Source organism: Lachancea thermotolerans (assembly GCF_000142805.1).
Source record: "Lachancea thermotolerans CBS 6340 chromosome C complete sequence".
Lineage (NCBI taxonomy): Eukaryota > Fungi > Ascomycota > Saccharomycetes > Saccharomycetales > Saccharomycetaceae > Lachancea > Lachancea thermotolerans.
The window spans coordinates 454,774-475,274 of NC_013079.1; the positions used below are offsets into that span (position 1 = coordinate 454,774).

Here is a 20,501-nt window from a genome sequence, read left to right on the forward strand (position 1 = left end):
AGTACAAATGCCCACTGTTCTAGAATAGACGATAATCCCGGAAAGTTCCAAGCCCTGCTTAGTTTCCAAGCGCTATGCCGTAAGCACTAAAGATATATCTAGGACTTTACTGTCTCGTTATTGCAAGTTCCCGTTGCTTGGCGTCAGTGAAATACAATTGTTAATTATAAAAATTTTCTATACGTGAACATGAAGTATATCTCTTGAAGTGGCTAAACACAGAAGAGTTATCAAACAATGTTCAGAAGCGCTTTCTCGCCAGTGCTGAAGCAGTCTGCGAGGTTTCAGTCAAACCATGCCGCTGGTGAAGCCTCAAATGTTGCGAAGAAGTTGCCTATCAATGTTGAGGCAGTGTACCATGCGCCATTGAGGGTGCCCGTCAAACACGGAGATCTCATAGCCGATCTCCAATTGCGGTCCTACGACCACGAGAATTTAGACTTTTTCTCTGATTTTATTCTTAGAGCGGGCTTCTACCTTGGAATGCCACTGACAGGGCCAAAACCTTTGCCTACCAGAAGAGAGAGATGGACAGTAATAAGGTCGCCGTTTGCTCAGGCCAAGTCCAAGGAGAATTTTGAGAGACACACGCACAAGAGACTCGTTCGAGTTTGGGATACCAACCCTGAAGTTGTAGAGCTATGGCTAAGTTATATCTCAAAGTACTCGATACCAGGAGTTGGAATGAAATGTAACCTTTACAAAAAGGAAGGCTTGAAACTCTCGCAGGGCCCGGAGCAGAGCACCCTGTTGGCCTCTCCAGAAAGATCGAAATCCCTTGATGAAGCTGTTGGGGAGAAGGTCCTCGAGCTGCTAAATAGTGAGGACTTCAAAAAGCACATGCAATAGGCTCATTTCAAAATTAGTAAACCTGTATATATTTAACTGGACCAAACGAGGATAACAATTCGAGCCTACCCATACATTCCCCAGTCTTCCTCCAGCTCCACATTGCTGATGTCAACTTTTGGCTTGTGCGAGAGAACGTCGTCACGACACAGGGGACAAGTTCGACTTTTAGATAGCCATACCGCTACGCACTCCAAATCGAAGCGGTGGCTGCAATGAGGAAGTTTAACTACAAGTGGGTGTGTATCATCTAGGTAACCACAACAGCATATGCTGCAGGCGTCGGCGCCTTTCAGATCGCACTTATTAACTCGAGGTAGCGAATCTATAAAAGTCTCGGGACAGCCCTCTTCTTTTTCATTCAAAAGCTCCTCTTGCATAGACTCGGGAATTAGTTGTGCGAGTAGTTGCAGTAGAGCGGTTGAACTCCCATCCTCTTGATATAGGTTTCGGATTTGCGCCCTCAAATCCCTTCTGGAATTAGAGTTTCCTGAGGTGTTATGTTCCTCTGGAAGGTTGAACTCGTTAGTACGATCAATCTTCAAATTCGGGGAGTGCTTAACATACCCTCATAGGTCGACATATTTGAAATGGTTTGTCCTTTAACTTGAACCTTATTCAGTACAAGAGCTGTATCTATATAGTACTAGATCCTGCCGTGAACACGGATAACATACCACTCGAACATAACATTTACTATCAAGAAGCGCAGCTGTTGGTCACATGATACTTCCTATCTCACTGAGCTAGTAGGATATTGAGAGTATGAGCTACAGAATACTGAGTCCGAACACTTCCTTGCAAGCGGCGGTTGTTTAAATGCAGTGCGGAATTTGAAAAAGTCACACCTTCAAACCACCTCGCCTTGTGTGCGACATTGGCGTAGGTGCAGTGATCTTCAAGCCAAGTGCGACGTAATATATTAAAGCTCAATGTCTTTGACTCTTCTATTCCGTTTCTTGTCTTTGGAAGAGGGCGCTCTCTTGGTGACCTTGCCTTGTTTCTTGGTGAGCATGGTATTAGAAGCAGCCGGCGAATTCAAATCCTTTTGGACTAATTTGTCGAGACTTGCTGCAAGCTTTAAGCACTCCGCGTTCTTTGTGCCCAATGCTGCTCTGTTGAATTGCGACCAGGAAACAACATGAATTCTGGAATTTTGCACAAGTAGCTTCCCTTTAATAGATCCAGCCTCGGTCTTGAACGTCGGTACTTGGTCGATAAACTTCTGCGCAAGCTCCAGAGTCTTAAATCTAATCCCCCCGCAACGTGCAGTGTGGTTGATGATCGTAGAAGCAGAAACAGGGCCTTTCCACGATGCGGTCCCGACAAGCTCTGTGACAGCGTCCACTATAGCCCACTCGGGGATCGAAGGGTCGATGTTGTACAGAAAGAACGATGTGCCGTCGCTCAGGGAGCCTTTGAGAGGCAACTTCTTGAGAAGATGCGTGATGTCGAGATCTGCGAGATTTTTCGGCAAGGGCACGTCGCGCCCAGGCCCTGCAGCGTCAGCTGCCTTACCGCTCTTTTCGACAGCCTCGACAGTGTCTCGTATTTGTTTGAGAGCGTCCGCCGTAGCCGACGCGCTGCTAGTGATGCTCGCACCTCCCATCTTAAAGGAGTCGCCGTCTTTCAGCGCGATGAATCTCTTCATCATTTCATTCTGGGCTTCATGTGTGGCCACCTCAGAGCCCTGGATCAACGATAGCACACGGTCACGAAGCTCGACAGGGATCTGCCACTGCAGATCCAATAAGCAGCACTGGCAAACATTCCGCTGCTTGGAGCAGTTGTAGCATATCACGGTCCTGTTGATTCTGTGATGAGCTTTGAAGTGATAGACTGTGAACGGTAGAGTACAAATCTTGCACTCGGCGCCGTTGACAGCCCTCGTAAGGCGCTCCTGTTCCCCCAGGCATGACTTGCAGATGGCAGGCTCCATGGACTAAGCTGAATTACGTTTTCTTCTATACGCAGTCTTTGACAAGTTAGTTGTTCAAAGGATGAGCCTGTGATCACCATAATGAACATATGAAAAATATTATACTACGTCTACATCCGCGCCTACAATACGCATATCATACACAGCTACACTTGCTCACATGGGGCGCAACTAGATCAGGGTTAAAAAGCTGTCAAAGTTTGGTTCCTCATATTAGATCAGTTGAAGAAATTCATGTTGTTGTTGTAAGTGTTTTTCATCATCCTAGTTGCAAAATCGTAATGCTCCACCTGGAACAATTACTTCATGTGAACAAGTGCGCTAGTATATGCTGCGATACTACGTGCCAGAAGGCACTGAGATTTACATCTAGTGTTTTGGGCTAGTGGTATCTATCAAAGGTTAAGGAGAAGATTTTCATGTGGATTTTATGCGCTTAAATAGTCATTTCGAACGCACTGTTCGGCCCTAAAAAGAAAACAATATAAGCCAAAGGTGCTCAGGGCTTCTATCGTACATCGTGTTTGAATGTCAATTTGTTAGCAAGTGATGCGGTTTAACTGAACAGCTATGGGCATGGCGCTGTCGGAGCCATGGTAAAGCTAGCCATCGATAGCATGGACTTAACTTCGGGATTTTGGGGAATAATCGGTAGCGTCACTTTGTGAGTTTTTCTTGCGCATAGGACAGCAGCTTTTAAATTCGCTGTAGTCATAAAAGTCGTACGGTAAGTTTTATCCACTGGCGCCATCTCCTGGTGACTTATCGTGCCTGTGCACCGTCACGACACTGTCTCTTGTCTTGCTTGAAATCGGCGCTCTATAATATATTTAGCGATATATGTTACAGAAGAAAGGTTAGTTATTTTCTAATTTTACATGCATCGACACCAGAGATCACAAATACCTTGCCATTTGCTAGAGAAGACTCGCTGTGCCTTACGAGACCGCGGCTTGTCGTGTTCCAAAGCTTCAGAAACCAAACTAGGTCAAAGTGCCAATTTTTTGTGTTCCAGGACCATCGTGACGTGCTTGTAAGTCGTGCTTGGAAGTCGTGCTTGTAAGTTCTTTTCTATGTGTTGAGTAATTTGCATTTTCGAGGTAGTAATCCCTAGAGATAGACCTTATTGTTCCTGTAAGGCAGCCCAGTCTGTCCAGTAGCGTCCTTGACGCGAGTATGGGGCATTGCATCGCACCTCGCCAGCTGCGGGCTCACGGGCATTGTTACATTCTGTCGCTTCTCATGAAAAGAATTTAATATTGTTTACAAAGTCAGCGTCGCCTGCCCATATCAACAAGCAGCATTCGATCCTGGTGAGGTGTGTCCATAGAAATGCAGGCATGCGTTAGCTAGTTTGATCCCCGCTCGTTACGCGCCTCGTAGTCACTCTGTGACACCCAATCACCCAAATCCCATGATGGCAGGTTTGCCATGGTAACTCCTCCTTGCCAACTTTGTAGCTTGCGGTCTAAGACCAAAGGGTTCGCGAAGGAAGACAGCTTGTATTGTGGGAACTGGTAACTTAGATCGTTGACGATACGCTGTTCAAGTCCTGAGATCAACGATGAAGATCCTGTAATTAGAATGTTGGTCAGAAGGGCGGCATGGGTTTGCTCCGGAGTCGTTACATTTGTGGCAGAAGAACTAGTAGCAGTGGAAGCGCCAGCTTTCTTGACAGACTTGGCAACGATTTCGGAGAGTCCTTCGGCTGCAACAAACTGCTGCGATACGCTTCTGGGTTGGAAGAGACCCTCCGCGAGCTCGCAGCATTGCTTCTGCGTAAGCGATATCGTTTTCTGCTTTTGCAGCAGAAAGTTTTTGATGTAAGTGAGCCCCATCATATCAAGAGCCGCGGAGTCAAGGTCTTGAAGCCTAGAGGGTGCAACTTGTAGCATGTAAGTTTTGAATTCTTGAATCCATGTACGTGAGTTTCGCCAGAGTGTGAGCGAAGGGTCTTTTCTATTGTTGGGATCACCCTCTTCTTCATCTTTGATTGGAGCTATTTTGGTAAGCAATTCGTTAACTTGCATATCAAGGAAATCACCAGCGAACTTTGAGCGCGCAACCGCAGTCTGTACAACAGTGCCGTCAATTATCGGAGTTACAGTGGATTTTGCAGCGCCAACATCCACCACAAGAGCCGTGTTACGACCAAGGGATAGTGCGACGGCAAGAGGCTCCACAACGAGCTGAAAAACAGGAATTTTCAGCCGACCCAATGCCATCTCAAGGTATTGTGCACGCACTGCGTCTGGCAAGTCCGGTGCCACGGTCGCAACAACTGGCGTTTCCTCGAGTCGACATCCAAGTCTTTCCTCGCATATCCACCTCCATTGCTTCTCTAGTGCATCCCAGTTGTATGGCACACCCTGGGCATCCATCATTGTATACACAGGTCCGTCTTCCCCTATCAGCATTCCTTCCACCACGAATTCTAGAGACCCGTCTTGTCGTTGAACGTAGCTGGATGAACACACAATTTGTGGCATGTCCACATTGGAGAAACCCGCCACAGTCGTGTGTGTACCGTTATGTATAACGACGCTCATTTTCCAAAGCCAAATCCTCGAGTACTGCCTTTCGACTGCCTTTAAAGCACTTTGTTTTCGCGATTCACGTCAACAAGAAGCTTGTTTTTCTAACTCATCTTTCAACTTTTCATAAAACTATGTAGACCACATGGACGAGGCACATCAACACTACCAAAAGCTCAAGCAGGAGCTCCAGGAGGCATTGGTGGACCGTGAGACCCTGGAAAAGCAATGGGACCAAATTCAGCAGGAAATTTTCGATAAGGAAAGTGCTTACCTTACCGGTAATAGCTCTAGCCAGTATGGAACCATTGTGAAAGGATTTGACGCCTTTGGTAAGCACATCCACGATTCAGCGCACGCTTTCAGCGACAAGGACCGCATTTTCTCTCTGAGTAGTGCCCGGTTCGTTAAGCAGCAAGAAGGCGACGATAAGGGAGGCGATGGACAAGCGTAACCCTGCAGACGTGCGCACCGCGAGAGATTTTTGGCGCTTCGAATTGGGTTTCTGTCGACTTTCAAACCGTGATTTTAACCTACTTTAGCCATAGATCGCACGCAGCCAGTTCCTGAAGAATTCTATAATGCAAGAGGACGCTGAAAGGCACCATCTGTTCGCAGAGTACAAGTTACGGCTGGACTCGCGCTAATCCTATCAAAGTGCACAATACAGGCTGTATCTGACTTGATATATCTGCTAGTCGTGGGTAGGCCAAGCTGGCGAATGCAGACCTTGCCTTGTCTCAATGAATGCAATTTCAATGAACAGCTCCTTCAGGGAGTTTATTGGCGACAAACACCTTCGGGCTTTCTGAACCGCCGCCAAAAGCTTTATATGCTTATTACAGCGCATGCGCTTCTTGGGCTTTAGCTATGAGGCTCAGTAATATCACTGACGCTCTCAGAGGCCCAATTGAGTCGACAAAATACTGGTGGAGCCAAAAAAAAAAAAGACCAGCAGAGACGCGCTGCTTTACAGACCGTTTACACAATCGCTGATTAATTCTTGATGTTGACAGACTGCAGATATTCCGAGAACAAAGCCTGATGGCGATGGGCGACAGGCCTGCGCTTCCGGTACCATGAGGATATCAAATCGAAATCGATTACACCCTAAGATTAATTCCGGTACGTAGCAAACACGCTCGTTTGCATATCAAGAAACATTTCTGCCACATAATTTATTGTGGTCATGGCGCGGAAGCAAAATAGAACTCGCTACGAATAACGGTCTGCATCTTACCTCTTCATTTCGATAAATAAACTCGTGAAACCATAATAAAACCAACGGTGGGCTTGATAAGCCGCGAAATGCACAACTACCACCGTTCTGAATGGTGGTTGCATTTGAAAGCTAATCCCAAGAACTAAATTTGGACCAAAGCTTTGCAAGTAGAATATGTGCATTATCATTGCCTTGCTAATTCCCTGTTTGTTTTACGCATGCGCTCAAAGCTCAGCACGGCCCATTGGTACGCCGGGTTGCCTTCGAACACACCAGCCGAAATATAGAGATGCTTAGCCTAGCTCTTGGGCAATCTAGCCCAATACTAACAAGTTTACACTTAGGTGTTCTGGGTAATTTATCGATAGATGACCGCGTCTTCCGTGGCAAGGTATTGGTCTTTTACTATGCAGCTAGAGAATTATAAACAACCCTAGAAGAATGCAGGAATGGTTGGCCGGCGGGTCCCAAGTAGCTTTTTTTTTTGTTATTTTCACTTTTATACACGCTAGTAAGTTGATCAAATCAAAAGTTAAAGATTTCCGGTTGCACCTTACAAAACATTAGAGCTTCGATAGAAAAGAAGATGAAAGCCGCTGCGCTACGGTTAGGACATGCGAGCGTCGCTAAGCGAAGTATATCTTTGGTAAGGCCTGTCGCAGCGACTGTTGTGCCGGCTCAAATGGCACAGAAGCCGGATGCCGAACCGATTTTCGGACAAGAAGACAACAGTGACATTCAAGATGCTCAATTCCGGGTTCTGGGGCAACCTCCAACCCTGTGTTCTGTACACGTACCTGCAAGCGTATCCCTGCATGTTCGCCGGGGATGCTTGGTTTCACTTCATGGCGTAGGCGAGCAGAATGCGGTTGCTATTTCGCAGGAGTGGATAGGGCTGGCATGGAACCTAGCTAAGCATGGGTCTTGGCGTGCCGCGCTCTTTCACCAACTAGTCGCACCCCGCGCGTTCAGTGCCCTGGTAGCGCCTAATGTCAATGGCGGCAAAATAGCTTCATGGTTTGGTGTTTCTGCGCAGCAGTTCCGGACCCTTTGCCTGCTCGACCTCGATGGAACGCAAGACTGGTGTGTGCTTGGAAAACACTCGCTGATCGCATACGAAGGGAACACTTCCCTACGCATCCAGCGAAGCAGCGTTTGGCCCTCGTGGTTGCACTTTAACCGGGGAGATTCTGCGCTGCCTTCGACTTATCAACTCATTCAGGGCCGTGGAAATGCGCTTCTAAGCGGCGCGGGGTCCGTATACACTATCGAACTGCCTAACGAGAATGAGGAGCTGATTCTAAAAGGTGAGCACCTGTTGGCAATCAGTGGCAGGACTCCTAGGGACATCGCCGAAGCTGTCACAGAGTACTCTTTTCCCGCAGTGTCGGTGCCAGCGATCCCTGAGACGGCGGTGTCTAAAGGTCGTACGCCCATGCCAACATCATCACTATCGGCTTTCAGTACTGCATTGGCTTCTTACTCACGAAATGCGGTGTCTTGGCTCAGACACGCTTACACCTCGTATATCAATGGAACAACGAAATACCTTCGGATCCGCGGTCCTAGATTTTTGCTAGTGCAAAGTGCCCACAACGCTTTTATGCCTGCGACGTCGCCATCTGCAGTTCAACCGCCCTCTTCACCGGTCTCCGTAAAGGCCCCGGCGTCCACTCCTAATTCCAAGGACTACCTCAGTTACGTGACAGTAGGAAAAGATGCCAGTGTCAGCTTCCAGAGCACTCCCGACTTTAACAAAAAAGTTGCTGAAATCGAAGCCCTTAAACACAAATAAACTATACACACAATGTCTATATATTCAGTAAACCACGAACTAGTATTTCAGGAGTCGAGGAATAGCTAGTCAGTCAAACTGACGCTTCATACTGGCCGAGCGGCACGTATTGGATGACGCCTATCTTGATGTAAAATTTTTTTATTGAAATGGGGTCAATGATCGATGAGAATATTGATATTATATGCTGGATGAGCATCGCTGCCATCAATTCTACTCTATTGAGGCAATCAGGACGTGCGGCTAGACGATTATCAATTATGGCAAGTACACAGCAAGAGAAAGTGGGAAAGAGCAAGGTTCAATTTTCCCTGAAAACACCAAAAGGAACCAAGGACTGGTCCGACAAGGACGTGGTAATCAGGGAAGAGATCTTCTCCAGACTATCAGGTTTGTTCAAGCGTCACGGCGGTATCACTTTGGATACTCCTGTTTTCGAGCTTCGCGAAATCTTGGCTGGAAAATATGGTGAAGATTCCAAGTTGATCTACAACCTAGAAGACCAAGGTGGTGAGCTCTGCTCGCTGCGTTACGATCTGACTGTTCCATTTGCCAGATTTGTAGCCATGAACAACATCCAGAGCATGAAACGTTACCACATTGCCAAGGTGTACAGAAGAGACCAGCCTGCTATGACAAAGGGCCGTATGAGAGAATTCTATCAGTGCGATTTCGACATTGCTGGTAGCTATGACTCTATGATCCCAGATGCCGAGGTCTTATCTATAGTAGTAGAGGGTTTGTCAAACCTCGGAATCAAGGACTACAAAATTAAACTGAACCACAGAAAAATCCTGGATGGTATCTTCCAGGTTGCCGGCGTGTCGGACGAAAACGTGAGAAAGATATCTTCTGCGGTTGACAAGTTGGACAAGTCACCATGGGAGGCCGTGAAACACGAAATGGTTGTGGAAAAAGGTCAAACTGAAGAGACGGCGGACAAGATCGGTGAGTACGTCAAACTCAACGGTACTTTGCAAGAAATTTACGCTCTTCTATCCCAAGATTCCAGCATCACTTCTAATGAGAAGGCTAAACAGGGTTTGGACGAGATGGCTACTCTTATCAAGTACTCTGAAGCCCTAGAGATTGACTCACACATTTCTTTCGATCTTTCGCTCGCTAGAGGCCTTGACTACTACACCGGTATCATTTTCGAGGCAGTGACCTCCGCGTCTGCTCCCCCTAAGAACGCTGCTGAGTTGAAGAAGAAAGCAAAGGGTGTTGAGGACGCTTCTGAATATGTCGGTGTTGGCTCCATTGTTGGCGGTGGCCGTTATGACAACTTGGTTAACATGTTTGCTGAGAGCACTGGCAAAAAATCGGGGCAGATTCCTTGCGTAGGTTTGTCCTTTGGTGTGGAGAGAATTTTCTCTATCCTCAAACAAAGAGCTGAGCAGGCTTCTGCGATAAGACCAACCGCCACTAAAGTTTATGTCATGGCATTTGGTGGCGGTAAGGACTGGGCTGGCTACTTGCCCGAAAGAATGAAGGTCACTAAGCAATTATGGAATGCTGGCATTGCAACCGAGTTTGTCTACAAGGCCAAGAGCAACCCTAGAAAGCAATTTGATGCTGCTGACAAGTGTGGCTGTCCATTAGCCGTCATTCTTGGAAAAGAGGAGTACCTCGACAACAAGCTGCGTGTTAAGAGACTGGGCCCAGAATTTGCTAACGACGATGGCGAACTAGTCGACGCGGCCGACCTTGTGGTTGTCGTGAAGCGCAAGCTCGACGAAATCTACCAGGATGACGCTGACGAAGTCACCAAGCTGTTCAGACAATTGTAAATAGACTGGACCTCAACGGCTGATGTTTTTAACGCGCTTAAATGATAGACCTTGGGAGCCCTTCTATAGCTCTTGCGCCTACACTTATATACGCCCTGGAGCGGGGCATATGTAAACATATGTCTCTTTGGCCTTGAAGAATGTTGGATATATTTCCCAGAAAGTGACAATGACTTTTGATTGCTTCACGGCCTTTTTGTCTCTTATACGTCTGCAAAAGGTCCCGTTCCATTATACAGGCTTCTTATAGAATGTTTAAAAGAGACGGTTTTCATTAAGAGACACGTGAATCGCCGTGCTAGTGACTTAATTTGACAAATATTGAAAAGAACCACCTGAAGCACCTGTAGCATCTGCAGCACCTGTAGCATCTGCAGCACCTGTGGTACACTATTTACAGCTTATTCATTGGAAGGGCATCTGTTACGCCAAATGATGCCGTAGATATTTGACCTACATTGATGGGCCTTAAACTCCCAGTAGAAAGAGTTGAAGCTATCATAAAGACACCCATCTCCTAGATATCGCCTTGGCTACCCAAGTTTCCCATATTACATATGTATGTCCATTAAATGTGAGAGGGTTACAAGAAATTGTGCGGCACACATCATATGTGCCACCTTTCTGTCTTGTGCTATGGTTCAAGTTACCTCGTCGGTTAACCTTTGAAGCGCCGGGAGAAACACCAGCGAGCTTATGCGAAAGCTTTGCCTAGTGAGGAAGCTTATGGAACTCACAACTGTGTCAAATTTCTCTTGGCTTTAGCGGCTGTATTGCTTAAGTAAGAGGTACTTTTGAGCATCTCATATCCATCTCTTAAGATATCCTGTCAATTTAGCTCGTCGTCAAAAAAAGGGCACCGCTCTATGCATAAACGTTTTTCCTTAACTACAACTGTATGGTTCATAAAATTTGTTATATACGCTACCAGTGGCCTCCTGAGCGACTTACGATGTCATCGTCATCGTCATCGTCAGCAGAACCCCAGTCACCGGCCAGGCCAAGTTTGACACGTTTTGTCGTGATGGCCTCGCCTTCTTCACTAGAGCTCGACCTCTTGCGGATGCCCGTGATACTGCTAGAGTTCTGAACAGTCAGAACACCGGTGCTTAGAATCTTTCTGCCCCAATCGCTCGCCGCAACACTGCCAGTTTCATCACGGCACTGTTTCAAAAATGGAATCAGAGATGTGCCGCCTGTACCTTTTTGCTCCTTCTTCCCTTGACCCTTGGAAAGCCCGCTTCTTAAAGTCTTTGACTTACCAGGTAGGGGCTTCTTGTTGGCCTGTAGAACAACGTAGCGGGAAACTATCTGGATGTGCTTGTCGCGGAAAGACTTCAACATCGCCAAACAAGCATCAAATGCTAGGGTAAGCTTCTCATTAGACTTATGGTTGAAAACATAGTCCTTCACGTTGGAAACCTTGGTTAAGCATATTAAAAACTCGCGGTGCTCTAGGGGCATGTATTTTCTCATTTCGTTAATGAATGGATTGCTCCCAGATTTTGCTGACATCGAATTTCCTTGAGATGGCTTTTGACCCATGGAAAAATGTTCCACGCCAAGTAATATATCTAGCGCTTGGATCAGAGAGCTTTGTGCGTTAGAACCACCTGCATACTGTTGATACTGCCCGTCAAGTCCATATTTAACTCCCTTAGGCAGGCCCGCGTCCGCCATGTTCCTCCAGCCCGCCAAGTAGGGTCTTATTCTGTAGTAGAAAACGTGAGGATCACACATTTCCTCCATTCTCATAAGCAGCGAGCCAAGCTGATCTATTCCTTGAGCAATCTCCTCTAAGCTTTTCAACAGTGTCTTTTCGTTTTTTTCTCTAACAGCTTCGATCGCTTCGAGGCCAGCACTCAGACACTTTCCTCCGACTTTCTCGAAAAAAACGCTTACCAGGTAGAACCAGCTTTCGTCTATCCCGCCCGTAAATGTATTGATAGTTGTCAAGTTTTGGAGGTCCATTGCATCGCCAGCGAGGTCGAGGTCGTCGACTATAGGCTGGAAGTTCCACAAAACGAGTGACGCATAAGTAGCCAAAGGGGGGAGCCCGAGTTTTTCACTTATTTTAAGCAGTGGCTGGGCCACGCAGTCTGGAAGAACATCAGAAGGTTCATCATAGCCCCACACGTATGCGTTGGTTATGAAACAGAGAACTGAATAGGCCCTCCTGAGCTCTCTGACGTCGCTCAGAAGAGACTCCTTCACATCAAGGATAGGCAGGCGGTCCACCACACATCTTATTTTTTTCGAAAGCAGCAGGGAAGGTAACTTCTCAACGACGCTTTCCCAGCTTTTGTAGTATGGATCCGACAGCTTAGTTACAGGAAATTCTGTGGGCAAAAATCCATTGGAAGCACCAATGCCATATTCCTCAAGCCTCGGTATAGGGATTTCTTGGCTCATCTACGGCTTCTGTTGTTTCGAGGCGCTGCTTTAGACGTTGAACTCAATTAATTATTAGTTATAGTCAGCCCACTGACATCCAAATAAATTAAAATCAAGAAAATAAATGAACCATCCGTCCATAGTTACATTATGTTTGGTCACGTGTTATCATCAATTCCCATTGTGCCAATGACGAACAATGAACAAATGTAGCTCCGAGCTACCATTTTTGGGATCACATCCGGGCCCCGATCTCACCCACGGCCAGTGGTATATACACGTCTTCCCTGTAAATTTTTTTCAGATGCTTGTATTCGATCTGCTTTCGCCTCGGCGCCAGGGTGGCAGTGCTTTCACGTGGCGCGATCATGTCCTTATAATTCGTTATTTCTTTCCTAACGATAACTGAAACTTTTTGAATGCGTCAATATATGCAACATCTGGGTCGCAAGCCCTGTTCAGAACACTTGCGCCATTCTTTTGTAAAATTTCTTCAATTTCACGCTGATTTTGGATCCATCGAGTCAGTTCTCTCCAGTCGTGGTAGTAGGATTCCTTTTGCGATAAACTGTCGGCAGCTGCATAAGGGTCCATACGCGCATCGAGAACGGGTCGCTCAACCGTGTGGCTTGATCCAAAACGACCGTCGATCTCCTTCTTCATAAGTTGCGCTTCACGTTCACAAAAGTTTATTGCTTCATGACGCAAGTCCCAACTTGGGAACAGTTCGCGCTGAACAAAGTCTCCACATCGGGCTTCCTTGGCCTTTGAGCTCAGGTTGTCGATATTATTGAGCTTTTGTTTGATTACGTCGTCGCTGTTGTGCCTCAGAAGTCTGAAGAAGGAATCTACTAACTCACGGCTCATACACTTTTCCCGCGTCATTGTTAAAGCCTCAATTGTTACGTTGTCATTTTTCCCAGTTTTCAGATCTGTTTCGATGATTCCGGCGGGAGTCTTAAGGGTTAAGTGGTCCAGCATGCTCACAAATCACTCCTTGTAACAGTGTTCCAGGGTCTGCGCGGATATCAACAACTCTACTACTGTTGCCCTTCCTATGACGTGAGTTGTGGACGGCGAGCCCTTATAGAATTTGAAATGTAGGGTATTAATACTCATTACCAACGAAATATATAATGACACTTGCATGTAGGGTTTAAAAGCCCATCTTGGCCTTAAAAGCTCCCTTCACGAGGTCTGAGCCTGTCTGCTCAAGGGCTTGATTGATTGACTCACTTGTAGCAGCAGCGTAGTCGTTGAACCGGCCCTCCAAGTTGTCCATTCCATTCTCCATCGCCCGTGACAATGATTTCATATTGACGTACCCTTCTCCTCTGGTGGCATGTCGCACAGGAGCTTTATAATGGTGGGTAGAAGATGTAGGAGAAAGCTGGTGCGAATTCTCGACCTTTTCTTGGGGATCGTGGGATATGGTGCCATTCGCGATGGTAGCTTCTTCATATTTGGCCGGCTTGACGTCGGTCCCCATCAGCTTGTCCAGATCACTTCTTTTAACGTGAATTGATCCGCGCACCCACTGTAAAGAATTAACCTGCGGTCTGCACTCAATGCGCAGAACAGGGTTGTATAAAGAATCGGTAGCGCCGTTTGCCAAATCCATATCGGATCCGTCAGCGTTGGAAGCTGTTTGCTTTAGCGCCGTCAGAAGACTAGCCTCACACTTCCCAACACGAACGACTATATCACCATTTCGCAGTATAGACGACTCTCGGATGTACTTAGCTTGTACCGGCATGGGCATGGCAGTGGACTTCAATTCTCTGAGCTCTGGAACGTTGAGAATCTTAATTTCTCCGTTAGTCAACAAGCACACAATAACAGTCGCAAATTGTTTGGTGCTCTTTTCTCCTTGTGGCAAGCGTATAAAGGACTGACCAGCGGTTGCAATTGGACATTTGTAAACTCTATGCGTATCTCTAGACCTTCCAGCAGTGAACAAGCGAATATCGTATGCCCCACAAGCCATCGTAAATGCAGGAACTGGAATTCCTTTAGAAAGCTCTTGCATCAATGGTATGGTAGCAGAGCAGGATGCGCCCGTTTCTTTGCTGGTAGATTCAAGAGCAACGATAGGGCCATTGTCATTAGTTTTCATCAGATCAACATACTGGACCATGAAACGCCCACTAGGATCGGGAAGTATTTTAAAAATCAAGACCTCACCCGCGTCTGTTCCACAAGAAATGAGGATACTGGAGTACTTTTCCTCCCCAAATTGAGCAATGGAGAAATCAATACAAGTGACAAAAGAGCTCTTCTCTTGAGTAGTCTTCCTAATATTTGAGGAAAAGATTAAGGCTGGACCCCTTCTATCAATGACCATAAATGTACCATCCTCGTAGCCAATCCCCACGAAACCAATATTACTATTCTTCAGCGATGAAACCTTACCAATTTCTGCGTGGATAGCGCATATTGGCATGAACCCCTCTCGTAGCTTCCGAGGTGCTCTATCTGATATATCAACAATGACTTCTTTTGTTTTACTCAATGAAAATCTCCTGAAATTGATCTCCATCTCATTGGTGCTCTCACTAGCACCAAAGAACTGGTTTGCTTGAAATTTAAACAAAACAACATCACCCTCCTCAGTGGAGACAGCCAATTCTGCGGTTTCAGAAGCAAACGATATATCGCTGATTGCTACGCCGTCCGCTTTATTTAGGGCGTGTGATACGCTAACGTCGAAAACGGAACTGTCATCCAACTCTCCGTGTGAAGCGTCCCAGATTCTCACGGACCCATTTTTGTGGCCAGTGGCTAGCGCTGATCTTGTGTCATGAACTCTCAGTGGCTTCTTGACAGGTGCGCCTCCTTTAAGCAAGAAATCTTTGTTGTAGGTCGAGGACATCATTCCCAGCCACAGTTTCTTAGGCACAGAAGTTGCGACGCACTTAGTAGCGACAGGCCTAATCCATGATATGCTTTGTGGAAATAGCGATGCTTTGTATGAGACACTGCCGGAGGGATAGAGAAGTGTTTCTATTTCGCCGTCATCAAGCAAGACCAGTATAACTGCCGGGTCATGATTACCCGAGAAGTGGCATGATTTACGTGCCAATGGTAAAAACCCCACCACGGATGCTTCGTTTGGTATGGGGAAAATCTTTTGTTGGATAGGATTAGCGTAGTAAGTACTCATTTTTTCATAAGATGTCATTGAGTACATGGGGGTTACTCCTAAATCAATCATGGTTAAGTTATGGCAAGATTGCTCACCATCGATAGAGCCCCCAGCAATCAGCAGAGATGTGTACTCTGGGTTAGCCTTGCAAATCCAGGAGACCTGCAGTATGGGAGAAGGTTTTACGGTAGCCCTGTTAATGGCATTTCTAGGTTCATTAACATCGGTGTCAAAAAGTGTTCTCGCCTGGATCAATTTCCCGCTATTTGCGTCCCAAAAGACGAGGGAACCATCCTCGTGAACGGTCATAACATGTAGAGAGTTTGGGTGGTATAACGATTGGGTTACTGGCGGTGTTCTGCAAACATCCAGATTTCCTGTTAAGTCCCCGCCAGGCGCATATGGTGGAAGTTCGTAAACAAAGTGCTGCTTCACATTATTTTCAACCAATGAGTAAATTACTGTCACAAGCCTGTAAGAAATAAGGATGGTGCCGTAATCTCTAGGGTTCCATTGAATAGATACAACTGGCGAAAGATGTGCCTTCGGCATATAAGCCTTTTGCAGGTTTTCAATTCGAAGTGGAGATAAGCAATCCTTGTCAATGTCATATATCACTGTGGCGCCGCTCTGTAAACCAATTAAAATCCATTCGAGAGATGGGTCGGTTTCAACACATGAAATCTTACCTGGCGCGTAGAATGCTGTCAAAACCTTCTTAGAATAAAGCGACAATATCAAAATAGAGTCCTTGGAATCTCTTGCTATCAGGTAAATTCCTTTAACAAATCGAAGCTCCCTAATAATAGTTTTTGAATCTAGGGTAAAAACCACCTCAACCTGTTGTTTACCAAAAACGTGAATCTCGCCAGCATCAGTAGCTATCGCCAGTAAACTCTGGACTGGGTCGAATGCGAAAGTTTTTACACTCCCATTCATACCGTAACGGCTAATTTCACGAACTTCAAACATTTTAGAGTTCAGACCAGCGGATACATCGCTGCTGGAAGCCGACTTGATGGCATTTGACACAACCTTTAACTTCCGGCTTCGAAACATGCTTTTTTGTTAAAGGGACGAACGTCTCTGTGCTACCTCTCAGTATTACATTGTTCAAGTTTACGACATTCTGTTGTTGCCTCGTTTTCCGGATCAAATCATAAACGAATTACGAAATGAGTTATCCTGTGCAAAAGTCAACGGACAAGGCAACAGGCAACAGAAGTGGAGCCCAAAGGCTCATGATAAATTCGATCAGCTCGAAACTGAATTATATGCTTATTAGTATCTACGTAATATGATATGCGATAATTTAAGCTCATAGCAGCAGGTCATCTGGCATAAACGAAAAGCCGCGGAATTCTTCTTGCAAACTTGAGCTCAAGACCGACGGTAAAGGAGTCAAAGTAGGTGGAGCGGAAGTAAATTCCTTCTCGAAGTAGGAAGTATCGTCAGCAGCCTTGATCTCTGGGATGTATGGTGGCTGGACTCGCTTATGGAGTATATCGTCAAAGTTTATGTTCCTGAAAAAGGGCTCGGCCATGACCTCAGCTGCGTCACGAGGACCAGCCCCCAAACGCCTCTCGGGGTCCTTTGTCAAAAGGCCTTGAAAGATTTGTACAATATCACCAGCCATGTCGATAGGATACAAAGGCTCATCTGTCAGAATGGCATTGAATACTTCGTCCTCGTCATCTCCAGAGAACGGAGACTGGCAAAGAAGCATTTGATAAAGCAAAACACCGAAAGCCCACCAATCCACAGCCTTCGTGTATTCCTGCTCTTTGAGGATTTCGGGTGCCATGAACTCGGGCGTGCCGCAAAACGTAGATGTTTTGTTGCCGAACCACATTTCATCCTTGCATAACCCATAATCTGCGATCTTGATATGGCCCTCAGGCGTTAGAAGAATGTTTTCAAGCTTCAAGTCTCGATAAATTACACCATTGTCGTGAAAGTACTTGAGTGCCAGTAAGACTTCGGCGGCATAAAATTTGGCTCTCCTAACCGAGAGCCTTTGGTTTTGAACGTGCCACATTAGATCTCCACCTCCAATAAATTCCATGGCAAAATAAATGCGGTTCTCTGTCTGGAAAGAGCAGTAAAGATTTGTCAAGAATGGATGTTTGGCCTTGGTGGCCAACAAAAACACCTTCTTTTCAGCTCTTGCGCTTTCAATATCATGGTTTTTGATTATGTGATCCTTCTTAAGAACTTTGATAGCACACAACCGTTCGTTATTTTTAGATTCAGCCAAAAGCACTTTCCCGAAATTCCCTTTCCCTAGTACCTTCAATAGAACGAAGTCATCCAGAGAGATCTTACGACGTTTTGGCGCTTTCCTTTTATGTCTCCCGCCCGTTTGTGGGGCCTCTGGTGAGGATTGCTGAGATTTTGTAAGTGCGTCTGCACTTTGCTGGGGCGTGATTTGAACAAGCTTTGCATCGCTTAAATCTTGGTGGCGTTGCTCTTTGTAAGCCTTCGTAGTATGTTCTTCTGTCTTTTGTGGGATTTCTTCAGGCTCTGGGGTAATTTGCCATTTTTGAGGTAGCTGTGCGCCAGGGTCAACTTGAGTGCTCATGGTGTTGTTAAAGGAAGAACGCTTGGTTTCTAATGGCACCATTGCATCATCGTATGAATCATCAAATTCAGTGAATCCTTGGTGATCTCTTGCTCTTTCAAGCTGCGCATCGCGTTGTTGTTCAAGCAAAATACTTGTTTCATTATCACGGCTCAAATCATTCTCTTGTGTAGACAGATCTGGCTTATCTGAAGCGAGCCCTGAAGCAAGCGAAGGATCCAAAGAACGCGTCTTAGTGTCAAGATCCTGTAATTGAAGACTGCCTGCACCCTGTGTAAATGCCTCGTAGTCGGCGTTTTCTTCAATGAAGTTATTGAGGCGCTCATTGATAACTCCATTTCTTTCTGTCTCAGAAGCTGTTGGTTTGATCTTGGTCTTTTGAGCAGTTTCCGTAAATCTTTGTTTATCACTTCTTTGGTCTTCTGCCGCTACATCAATACGTCCCAAGCGTACGTCCGAAAGATTCTTCTGTGTTGGCGATACTGGCAGTTGCTTTGTTTCAAAGCTTCGTTCGGAAACCCTGCTTGTCTTCTTCGATAACTCAGCACCTGGGTATTGGTGTTTTGGAGGTGAGACCTGCAGCTTTTGTCTCTGTTCCTGTGACCTTTTTGTATCTTGGATTGCAGTCAAGATTTTATTGGCCATACCCATGGACATGCCGCAGAAGTCTGGCACAAGATGGGCACACTGAACATGACACATGATGCCACACTCCGAGCACTTTCGTAAATTCTTTTTGCCCCATGGCAAAATGTACCCGCAGTGGCAACACCACTTTGTACCCCGGTTAGAAATCGGCTCAAACCTATGTGGAATTCTGTGGTTGAGTTTAGCTTCATCCGGATCGGTGTCACTGCTAGATTTTGCAATGCACTTCGTAACAACGTGGTTGTAACATTTCTTGTGACAAAGGAACTTACAGTCTTGGCATTGGAAGCCACTATACCGAAGAAAATCGCCACAGTAAGCACAGCACATAATATTGTAGAAAGACTTTTGAACAAAGTGATGGCCATGCTGCTCGTAAACCTCTTCTTTTCTGTTGATTATCGCGCCATGACGATGCAATCCTCCGATGAGATGTTTATCAGTGGGCGCAGAGGACTTGCTAAAGCCGAGATTCAATAGAATTTGTCCAGCAGGCTCTAGCACAAACCATAGGCTTGTAGTAACGGGCTGCGACAAAGCCGCTTCCTGACTAGGGCTGGCAATATCTTCGGAAGTAGCCCCCAAGCGCCTGTCTGCATTTTCAGCCCCTGCATTAGCTTGTTTTGTGCTATGTTCTGAGGAGCTTGTTACTCCAGCAGCAGGATTCCAATCTATCGGAGCTGATTGCTCTGCTTTTTTCTTACGAATCTCCTCCGCAATGTCAGAAAGCAAGAGCCACATTTGAGCAACAGGAACTGTTTGGTCGTTGACTCTATCGTAGACTGTAAGTTCAACTTCATTGCCTTTCCCGACGTTTATGTTGAAGCTTTCGTGCCACCTACCGTTGCGAGAAGGTTTGGTCTTGGCTTTAACGGTGTCGTCAATTTTGATGGTAATAAAGGTGTCAGGCTTTCGAGAGAATAAGGGTGATTGCACATGATCCACGTCTCGAATGGCAGTGACGCCAATGCTGAGTACGCCAGTCAGTTGCTTTCGTCTAAACTTGGGCTGAGTTGCATGCGAAGACTCGCCCTGGTGTCTAAACTGATCTAGGTCAACATTGATTGCCTGATATTTTTTCAAAGACTTCTTTAGCAAGTTGATCCTTTGTTTCGATTCTCTTGACCCACCCTCTGCGGCTGAACTGCTGCGCTGGTCGCCATCAATTTGATACAACTTCGTGAGTTTCTCGTTGGCCTCTTGGTACTGTTGCTCAACTTGTAGTTTGAATTCGAGCTGTTGTAACATGTACTGTATACGTTGTGAGAGCGAAGGGCAGTCGTACTTCATTAAATCCAGCCGGGAGAATGAATGTTCATCTGGCGCAATCGTAGACAGTTGGCCGTAGACTTGGCTGGCACGCTGCTGTGAGGGGTTCCTTTCAACTTGATCACTGCTGATTTGAAGCTTCTTGAGTGTTTCTTCCAGATACTGAATGTTTTGCTGAGCCTCCCGAATATTGGTGTTACATTTCTGTATCACCATAACATTGTCTGTTTTTTTCTTCAGCTGCGAGGCTCCTTGTATGATGTTAAGCTCTCTCTCGATCTTGCGTCGAATCTCCTGCTCAACTTGTGTCAGCATTTTGTGTTAGAAGTAAAGGA

The 20,501-nt window shown here is 46.1% G+C and overlaps 11 protein-coding genes and 1 non-coding gene across 12 annotated transcripts; 4 read left to right on the forward strand and 8 right to left on the reverse strand.

Annotated features, from left to right (window-relative positions):
• Positions 1-237: 237 nt before the first annotated feature.
• RSM10 (mitochondrial 37S ribosomal protein uS10m) lies at positions 238-849 on the forward strand (the record flags this gene model as incomplete). The annotated part of the gene is made up of 1 exon (XM_002552407.1): positions 238-849. One exon carries the CDS (start codon positions 238-240, stop codon positions 847-849), a length of 612 nt encoding a protein of 203 aa, XP_002552453.1.
• Positions 850-914: 65 nt separating this feature from the next.
• Positions 915-1,432, reverse strand: KLTH0C05258g (uncharacterized protein; the record flags this gene model as incomplete). Its single annotated transcript, XM_002552408.1, has 2 exons — positions 915-1,357; positions 1,417-1,432. The coding sequence occupies 2 exons, from the start codon at positions 1,430-1,432 to the stop codon at positions 915-917; spliced, it is 459 nt and encodes a 152-aa protein (XP_002552454.1).
• Positions 1,433-1,771: 339 nt separating this feature from the next.
• On the reverse strand, positions 1,772-2,788 carry ECM2 (Pre-mRNA-splicing factor ECM2; the record flags this gene model as incomplete). The annotated part of the gene is made up of 1 exon (XM_002552409.1): positions 1,772-2,788. One exon carries the CDS (start codon positions 2,786-2,788, stop codon positions 1,772-1,774), a length of 1,017 nt encoding a protein of 338 aa, XP_002552455.1.
• A 166-nt stretch (positions 2,789-2,954) lies between these two features.
• On the reverse strand, positions 2,955-3,061 carry SNR47. Its single transcript, XR_002432180.1, has one exon. It is a non-coding gene; the product is annotated as a snR47 (small nucleolar RNA).
• A 1,076-nt stretch (positions 3,062-4,137) lies between these two features.
• Positions 4,138-5,337, reverse strand: ARP7 (Arp7p; the record flags this gene model as incomplete). The annotated part of the gene is made up of 1 exon (XM_002552410.1): positions 4,138-5,337. One exon carries the CDS (start codon positions 5,335-5,337, stop codon positions 4,138-4,140), a length of 1,200 nt encoding a protein of 399 aa, XP_002552456.1.
• Positions 5,338-5,467: 130 nt separating this feature from the next.
• On the forward strand, positions 5,468-5,776 carry EAF6 (Eaf6p; the record flags this gene model as incomplete). Its single annotated transcript, XM_002552411.1, has 1 exon — positions 5,468-5,776. One exon carries the CDS (start codon positions 5,468-5,470, stop codon positions 5,774-5,776), a length of 309 nt encoding a protein of 102 aa, XP_002552457.1.
• A 1,354-nt stretch (positions 5,777-7,130) lies between these two features.
• Positions 7,131-8,339, forward strand: AIM24 (Aim24p; the record flags this gene model as incomplete). Its single annotated transcript, XM_002552412.1, has 1 exon — positions 7,131-8,339. The coding sequence occupies one exon, from the start codon at positions 7,131-7,133 to the stop codon at positions 8,337-8,339; it is 1,209 nt and encodes a 402-aa protein (XP_002552458.1).
• Positions 8,340-8,488: 149 nt separating this feature from the next.
• On the forward strand, positions 8,489-10,129 carry HTS1 (histidine--tRNA ligase; the record flags this gene model as incomplete). Its single annotated transcript, XM_002552413.1, has 1 exon — positions 8,489-10,129. One exon carries the CDS (start codon positions 8,489-8,491, stop codon positions 10,127-10,129), a length of 1,641 nt encoding a protein of 546 aa, XP_002552459.1.
• Positions 10,130-11,053: 924 nt separating this feature from the next.
• On the reverse strand, positions 11,054-12,541 carry BNA2 (dioxygenase BNA2; the record flags this gene model as incomplete). The annotated part of the gene is made up of 1 exon (XM_002552414.1): positions 11,054-12,541. The coding sequence occupies one exon, from the start codon at positions 12,539-12,541 to the stop codon at positions 11,054-11,056; it is 1,488 nt and encodes a 495-aa protein (XP_002552460.1).
• Positions 12,542-12,907: 366 nt separating this feature from the next.
• MIX23 (Mix23p) lies at positions 12,908-13,504 on the reverse strand (the record flags this gene model as incomplete). Its single annotated transcript, XM_002552415.1, has 1 exon — positions 12,908-13,504. The coding sequence occupies one exon, from the start codon at positions 13,502-13,504 to the stop codon at positions 12,908-12,910; it is 597 nt and encodes a 198-aa protein (XP_002552461.1).
• Positions 13,505-13,679: 175 nt separating this feature from the next.
• Positions 13,680-16,727, reverse strand: KLTH0C05456g (KLTH0C05456p; the record flags this gene model as incomplete). Its single annotated transcript, XM_002552416.1, has 1 exon — positions 13,680-16,727. The coding sequence occupies one exon, from the start codon at positions 16,725-16,727 to the stop codon at positions 13,680-13,682; it is 3,048 nt and encodes a 1,015-aa protein (XP_002552462.1).
• Positions 16,728-16,986: 259 nt separating this feature from the next.
• PKC1 (protein kinase C) lies at positions 16,987-20,481 on the reverse strand (the record flags this gene model as incomplete). Its single annotated transcript, XM_002552417.1, has 1 exon — positions 16,987-20,481. The coding sequence occupies one exon, from the start codon at positions 20,479-20,481 to the stop codon at positions 16,987-16,989; it is 3,495 nt and encodes a 1,164-aa protein (XP_002552463.1).
• Positions 20,482-20,501: the final 20 nt, after the last annotated feature.